At 46.9% G+C, this 8,382-nt stretch overlaps 1 protein-coding gene across 1 annotated transcript; it reads right to left on the bottom strand.

Annotated features, from left to right (window-relative positions):
- Nucleotides 1-1,132: 1,132 nt before the first annotated feature.
- On the bottom strand, nucleotides 1,133-2,059 carry LOC144503996 (cyclin-dependent kinase 5 activator 1-like). Its single transcript, XM_078229145.1, has one exon. It carries the CDS (start codon nucleotides 2,057-2,059, stop codon nucleotides 1,133-1,135), a length of 927 nt encoding a protein of 308 aa, XP_078085271.1.
- Nucleotides 2,060-8,382: the final 6,323 nt, after the last annotated feature.

Here is an 8,382-nt window from a genome sequence, read left to right as displayed (position 1 = left end):
CCGGCAATGTGACACATCATTTCCCTCGTACGAATCCACATCCGTACACCTGTAAACTGACACTTACTTGGTAAGTATACGCACCCATTCATGCATATATATATATAATTCCATGCACACACATAAATACAGCAAACGCGCATCCCTACACTTGTAACAATTACAAAAGAAAAACAGCTTTTGTCCGGCTTCTTTGAAATAATCAAGCCACACAATCGGGTCATATTGCAATATATTTTTTTGTGTTATTCCAGGATATTCAGTATACAATACAAAACGAAACATTATTTATAATATCCCAACAATTGGCACATTTGACAACTAGCCCCCCCCCCCCCCCTTTGTTACTGAGAAAAAAATGTACATTCAGATAAAGACAGAATGAGATTCTGTTGATGAAATGTGCAAACTAAAATACTGTGCTGATTGGAAAACATCAGCACCAAGGAGAACTGCCTCTGTCTGTCTGTCTTCGACACTCCACCCATGTCTGTCTCGGCGCTCAGGAATACTGCTGTGGTCACCGCTTCCCCAAATGGGAAAATAAATAACTTGTATGTATATATATATATATATATTAAGATCCACACCTATCTACACCACTCGTTCGTCAGTTTTGGGGCGCCATATCACCGACCTCACAAAGCCCACAATGGAATACAACAGGGTAAATGTTTCTCGGGGATTTTAAAAAAAATATTTGGCATGCATCATTTGCTTTCGTTCCACAAAAGAAAATCTGAAAATGAGACAATAATCACCTCTGATACTGTGATTCACACCACAATTGGAAACAAACTGTTTTTTAAACAAAAGAAACACGCACATTGCAGTGAAACGTTTTGAGTTCCCTCCCTCCCCCTCTTTTTGCTTAACTCGTTATTGAAATCTGCGCCAATCTTGACTGGTTTCCGAGTTCTGGGACATTTTTGATTGATTATTTTACTCCCTCTCTCTCTCACACACACACACGCCCTGTTCCCAGATCCCAGTCCCATTTGTTTTGGGACTGCAGTCATTCTCACTGGGGTTAATATTAGACGTTTGAATTTTTCCCTCTTCCCATGAAATCTTGTCCCTATACATATACTATATATATATATATCACACACACACACACACCATGAAGCGTCTAACGGTCCAAGTTAATGATATACTGTCCATTGGAGTCTCTGTTGCTGGATTCGTTCTTCAAGTCTTGGAAAACCTCTGTAAAGTAATGGGGGTCGGAGTTAATCTGAAGCATTTTGGCACTCATTCGGCCAATGATAGCTAGACACCTGTCCCAGAATATCTCCTTGTTGGCTTCGACCAAGAAGGGCTTGAGAGGGTAGGAGATCTCGTTGCCCATGTAGGAGTAAGCTAGGTAGAGGCAGGTGAGGAAGGTGGCTTGAAGCTCGAAGTCGCTGCCAATCTCCCCGTCCACCACCTCCCTGCAGAGCAGGTAGACAAACACCACGTTGGCCGGGGTAATGAAGCCTTGGTCCTGCCAGCCCTGGATCAGCAGCGAGCGGTCCACGTTGCGGAACCACAGCACCGCCTCGTTGGAGTTGAGATGCTTGAGGCGGTAGCAGCGGCGGCAGAGGAAGTGGCCCAGGCAGCGGAGGAGCTCGCCGGTGGAAGCCTGCACCACCACCCGGCGCGGGGAGCTCAGGCTGCGGCTGCTGGCTTGCTTATGCACCGAGCCCAGCTGGCGGCCGGGCACCACGGGCACAGGCACCGGGATGGGGGCGCTGGGGGCTCGCTGCTGCTGCTGCTGCTGCTGCCCGGGGCAGCTCCCAGGCTCGCCTCCAACCGGCCCGAGGCACGACTTCTTCAGGTTCTCGCTGTTGAGTTGCTTCACCGGGTCGTTGTTGGTGAGCTGAGCTCCCAGGGTCGGGTTCACCTTCTTGGCATTCTTCTTCTTGGCCGAGGCGGCCACCAGGCGCTTCCAGGTCAGGGCGGTGATCAGCACTGAGGAGTGCTTCTTCAGCCCCTTGTCCTTGGCACTCTTCCCCCCGTCCTCCACCAAGCCCCCTTTGCCCTTGGGCTCCGGGGACAGCGACAGCACCGTGCCCATGTCTAGATTGTGGAGCCTGGCTTTGAGTAGCAGAGAGAGACAGAGAGAGAGATCCCAGGGAATTGCCCCCTGCACTCACAGCATTGGACTCCGCTGTGGGGACTGCGGGCAAGGATGGAGGGAGGGTTAAATGGGATGGGGTAAAGGGGCTGGGTAAAGGGGGAGGAGGGGGTAACTGAATGCAGGTCTCTCAAGATGCTTCCAGCCTCAGTGGGAAGCTGCAGACCCCCCCTTCCCTCTGCTCATCCACCTGGCTCAATGCATCAGGCCAGTGATGGGCAGAAAGTCCAGCCAATCACTTCAAGCAGCCTCCACAGGGTTGAGTCAATCCCCTTCACCCAGGAGGCAAACCCACCAATCAGATTGGAGCGACACAGCAAGATTCAACTGATTGACATCAGATTCAGCCAACCAATGGGGGAAGAGACAATGACCCAAATAAACCCCCTCCCAATCCAATCAGATCTCAGCTAGCTGCAACCATCAGCCAATCAGAGAGAAAGACTACAATGATAAGCAGCACCAGTGACCAATAGGTTGCAACATCCCAAGGCGAGGGGATTTTTTTGCTTGGCTGGCCTTGTCATTGGTTAAATTTTCTGTGTTGCTTTATGAGGGGCACCAATGATTAGAATAATTGCTGGTTAGGTTTTGCAAAGAGGCTTTCTCGGGTTATTGGTTTACAGAGTGCTGGAGGATTAATAACAATGAGTCAAGCGGTGTCAGAGGAAAGGAAAGATTAATGTCTATACATAGGGGTAGTAATCTCTTAAAAAAAAGAGTTGATGCATGCATTAACGCGCTTTTTAGTTGAAGTGGCAGAGTCCCATACAGTGAAACTCCTGCTGTAATTGAATAGACCCTAATGCTGTTCCAAAACAGTTCACAATGTGTTCAGCCCAATATAATAACAGCAATTTATCATTGAATCACAGAATGGTTGCAGCACAGAAGAGACCATTCGGCCCGCCACACCCATGCTGACTCTCAGTGAGAGCAACTCACCCAGTCCACTCCACTCCTTTTCACCACAGCCCCTGCAATATTTTTATTCTTAAGATAATAATCCAATTCTCTGCTAAAGACCTTGATTCAATCGGCCACAACCGGGCAGATCAGGAGGCTTTCTCAGGAAATTTGGCATGTCCGCTACAACTCTCACCATCTTTTACAGATGCATCATAGAAAGCATCCTGTCTGTATGTATCACAGCTTGGTATGGCTCCTGCTCTGACCAAGACCACAAGAAACTTCAAAGGGTTGTGATTGTAGCCCAGTCCATCACACAAGCCAGCCTCTCATCCATTGACTCTGTCTACACTTCCCGCTGCCTTGGAAAAGCAGCCAGCATAATTAAGGACCCCATGCACCCCAGACATTCTCTCTTCCACCTTCTTCCATCAGGAAAAAGATACAAAAGTCTGAGGTAAAGTACTAACCGACACAAGAACAGCTTCTTCCCTGCTGCCATCAGACTTTTGAATGGACCTACCTTATATTAAGGTGATCTTTCTCTACACCCTAGCTATGACTGTAACACTACATTCTGCACTCTCTCCTTTTCTTCTCTCCTGTGTACTCTATGAATGGTATGCTTTGTCTGTATAGCGCGCAAGAAACAATACTTTTCACTGAATACCAAAGCATGTGATAATAACAAATCAAATTAAAAATGCTGATATTTAGATTGCAGCTTTAATGTAGTAAACCATCCTAAAGAGTTTCACAGAGGTGTTATAAAACCAAACACCACACTGAGCCTTAGTCTTACGGCACAGAGAGATGGTCCTTCAGCCTATCGTGTCTGCGGCAGCCATCAAGCATCTTTCTATTCTAGCTACATCTCTTCGAACTATTCTGAGCTATGGAAGGAAATAGATAGGCCAGGTGACCAGGAGAGAGCCAGGAAATGGCACTGGTGAACAGTTACATAGAAACATAGGAGCAGGAGTAGGCCATTCGGCCCTTTGAGTCTGCTTCACCATTCATTATGACCATGGCTGATCATCCAACACAGTAACCTATTCCCGCTTTCCCCCAAAATCTTTTGACCCCTTTAGCCCCAAGAACTATTTCTAACTTAGTGATGGAAAGGGATAGGCATGAACCTCGGGCCAGTGGTTTTAGCTGGGGGAAGGGTAATTATGAGGCTATTAGGAGAGAATTAGGAAACATAGGTTGGACTAGGAGATTACAGGGACTGGGAACGTCCGACATGTGGAGTTTTTTCAAGGAGCAGCTACTGCGAGTCTGTGATAGGTATGTCCCTGTCAGGCAAGGAGGAATTGGTAGGGCTAGGGAACCGTGGTGCACCAAAAAAGTTTCTTTGTTGGTTAAAAAGAAAAAGGAGGCTTATGTTCGGATGAGACGTGAGCACTCGGGTAGTGCACTAGAAAGCTTTAGATTGGCTAAGAGGGAGTTGAAGAGCGAGCTTAGAAGGGCAAAAAGGGGACATGAGAAGACTTTGGCGGATAGGGTTAAAGAGAATCCTAAGGCGTTCTATAGGTATGTCAAGAACAGAAGGTTGGTTAGGGCAAGTTTAGGGCCAGTTATAGATGGCAGAGGGAAGTTATGTGTGGAACCGGAGGAGATTGGTGAAGCATTGAACCAATATTTCTCTTCGGTGTTCACGCAAGGGGACATGAATATAGCTGAGGAGGACACTGGGTTGCAAGGGAGTAGAATAGACAGTATTACAGTTGATAAGGAGGATGTGCAGGATATTCTGGAGGGTCTGAAAATAGATAAATCCCCTGGTCCGGATGGGATTTATCCAAGGATTCTCTGGGAGGCAAGAGAAGTGATTGCAGAGCCTCTGGCTCTGATCTTCAGGTCGTCGTTGGCCTCTGGTATAGTACCAGAAGATTGGAGGTTAGCGAATGTTGTCCCATTGTTTAAGAAGGGGAACAGAGACTTCCCCGGGAATTATAGACCGGTGAGTCTCACTTCTGTTGTCGGCAAGATGTTGGAAAAAATTATAAGGGATAGGATTTATAGTTATTTGGAGAGTAATGAATTGATAGGTGATAGTCAGCATGGTTTTGTGGCAGGTAGGTCGTGCCTTACTAACCTTATTGAGTTTTTTGAGAAAGTGACCAAGGAGGTGGATGGGGGCAAGGCAGTGGACGTGGTATATATGGATTTTAGTAAGGCGTTTGATAAGGTTCACCATGGTAGGCTTCTGCAGAAAATGCAGATGTATGGGATTGGGGGTGATCTAGGAAATTGGATCAGGAATTGGCTAGCGGATAGGAAACAGAGGGTGGTGGTTGATAGTAAATATTCATCATGGAGTGCGGTTACAAGTGGTGTACCTCAGGGATCTGTTTTGGGGCCACTGCTGTTTGTAATATTTATTAATGATCTGGATGAGGGTATAGTTGGGTGGATTAGCAAATTTGCTGATGACACCAAAGTCGGTGGTGTGGTAGACAGTGAGGAAGGGTGTCGTAGTTTGCAGGAAGACTTAGACAGGTTGCAAAGTTGGGCCGAGAGGTGGCGGATGGAGTTTAATGCGGAGAAGTGTGAGGTAATTCACTTTGGTAGGAATAACAGATGTGTTGAGTATAGGGCTAACGGGAGGACTTTGAATAGTGTGGAGGAGCAGAGGGATCTAGGTGTATGTGTGCATAGATCCCTGAAAGTTGGGAATCAAGTAGATAAGGTTGTTAAGAAGGCATATGGTGTCTTGGCGTTTATTGGTAGGGGGATTGAATTTAGGAGTCGTAGCGTTATGTTGCAACTGTACACAACTCTGGTGCGGCCGCACTTGGAGTACTGTGTGCAGTTCTGGTCCCCACATTACAGGAAGGATGTGGAGGCTTTGGAGAGGGTGCAGAGGAGGTTTACCAGGATGTTGCCTGGTATGGAGGGGAGATCCTATGAGGAGAGGCTGAGGGATTTGGGATTGTTTTCGCTGGAAAGGCGGCGGCTAAGAGGGGATCTTATTGAAACATATAAGATGATTAGAGGTTTAGATAGGGTGGATAGTGATAGCCTTTTTCCTCTGATGGAGAAATCCAGCACGAGGGGGCATGGCTTTAAATTGAGGGGGGGTAGTTATAGAACCGATGTCAGGGGTAGGTTCTTTACCCAGAGGGTGGTGAGGGATTGGAATGCCCTGCCAGCATCAGTAGTAAATGCGCCTAGTTTGGGGGCGTTTAAGAGATCCGTAGATAGGTTCATGGACGAAAAGAAATTGGTTTAGGTTGGAGGGTCACAGTTTTTTTTTAACTGGTCGGTGCAACATCGTGGGCCGAAGGGCCTGTTCTGCGCTGTAATGTTCTATGTTCTATGTTCTATGTTCTAACTCCTTCTTGAAAACATGCAGGCCAGAATTTTACCCACCCCCCCACCCACCATGGGACTCGGAGCAGGTTAGGGGTGGAACATAGAAAGGTCCGTTGACCTTGGATGGGATTTTACAGTTTCAGGATGACCGAGGACATAAAATCCCACCCACAATGGTTTGGCCGCAACTGCTTTCTGTGGTAGGGAATTCCACAGGTTCACCACCCTCGTCTAGGTGAAGAAATTTCTCCTCATCTCGGTCCTAAATGCTCTGTCCCATAACCTCAGATTGTGACCCCTGTTTCTGGACATTCCCACCATTGGGAACATTCTTCTTCCATCTCCCCTGTCTAACACTGATAGAATTTCATAGGTTTCTATGAGATCCCCTCTCACTCTTCTAAATTCCAGTGAATATAATGCTAACCATCTTAGTCTCTCCTCATACGTCAACCCCGCCATCCCAGGAATCAGTCTGGCAGTGCGGTGGAGTCTGAGTCATTGAATGGTTTCAAGAAGGTGTTAGATATATTTGTAACAAAAAAAAAGGGACAAGGGGATATGGGGAACAGGTGGGGAGGTAGATTTGAGACCAGGGAGAGATCAGCCATGATCTGATTGAATGGCGGGGCAGGCTTGTAGGGCTGAATTTGCTGGCATCTGCTCCTAATTCCTATGTTTCTATGTTGCTATGTAAACTCCCTCTATAACAAGAACATCCTTCCTCAGATAAGGAGACCAAAACTCCACACAAGATTGCGGGTGTGGCCTCACCAAGGCCATGTATAATTGCAGTAAGACATCCCTGCTCCTGTACTCGAATCCTCTCGCTATGAAGGCCAACATATAATTTGCCTTCTTCACTGCCTGCTGCACCTGCATGCTTACTTTCAGCGACTGGTGCATGAGGGCACCCAGGTCTCATTGCACATTCCCGTCTCCTAATTTATAGACATTCAAATAATTTGTCTTCCTGTTTTTTTCTACCAAAGAGGATAAACTCACATTTATCCACATTATACTGCATCTGCCATGCATTTGCCCATTCACTGAATTTGTCCTGAAGCGCCTCTGTATCCATAGCCTCCATAGAATCTTTACAGTGCAGAAGGAGGCCATTTAGCCCATCAACTCTGCATCCACTCTTGGAAAGAACATCTTACTCAGGCCCACAACACCTCCCCCCCCACCTGCCCTACCCCCGTAACCCTGCATGTTTACCATGGTTAATCCACCTAACCTGCACATCTTTGGACTGTGGGAGGAAACTGGAGCACCCAGAGGAAACACAGACAGATACAGGGAGAACATGCAGACTCCACACAGACAGTTACCCAAGGCCGGAATCGAACCCAGTTTTCTGGTGCTGCGAGGCAGCAGTGCCAATCTCTATGCCACTGTGCCGCCCATGGCTCCTTCTCACAGCTCACCCTCCCACCCAGCTTTGTGTCATCTGCAAATTTGGAGATATTACATTTAGTTCTGTCATCTAAACGATTAATATATATGGTGAATAACGGGGGTCCCAGCACTGATCCCTGCAGTACCCCACTAGTCACTGCCTGCCATTTGGAAATTGACCCATTTATTCCTACTCTTTGTTTCCTGTCTGCCAACCAGTTTTCCATCCACCTCAATACACTACCCCCAATTTTATGCACTTGAATTTTACACACTAATCTCTATGTGGGATTGTGTCAAAAGTCCAAATAAGCCACATCCTTCTCATCAACTCTACCACTTACATCCTTGAAGACTTTCTGTAGATTTGTCAAGCATGATTTCCCTTTCGTAAATTTCATAAATCCACCCTGTTACTGTTTTCCAAGTGCTCAGCTATTAATTCTTTTAAATGGACACTAGCATTTTCCCCACTACTGACATCAGGCTGGCTGGTCTATAATTCCCTGTTTTCACCATACCTTAGCTACCCTCCAATCCATAACATCTGTTCCAGAGTCTATAGAATCCTAGAAGATGACCAGAGTCACTTCCTCAAGTACTCTGGAATGGAGGTTATCAGGCCCTGGGGA

The sequence above is a fragment of the Mustelus asterias genome, chromosome 14 (assembly GCF_964213995.1).
Source record: "Mustelus asterias chromosome 14, sMusAst1.hap1.1, whole genome shotgun sequence".
In the NCBI taxonomy this organism is placed as follows: domain Eukaryota; kingdom Metazoa; phylum Chordata; class Chondrichthyes; order Carcharhiniformes; family Triakidae; genus Mustelus; species Mustelus asterias.
This window is presented reverse-complemented; position numbering and strand designations above follow the sequence as displayed.

What these genes read in the sequence shown, in the direction of transcription:
- LOC144503996 (XM_078229145.1), bottom strand. Translation starts at nt 2,059, where the DNA reads ATGGGCACGGTGCTGTCGCTGTCCCCGGAGCCCAAGGGCAAAGGGGGC.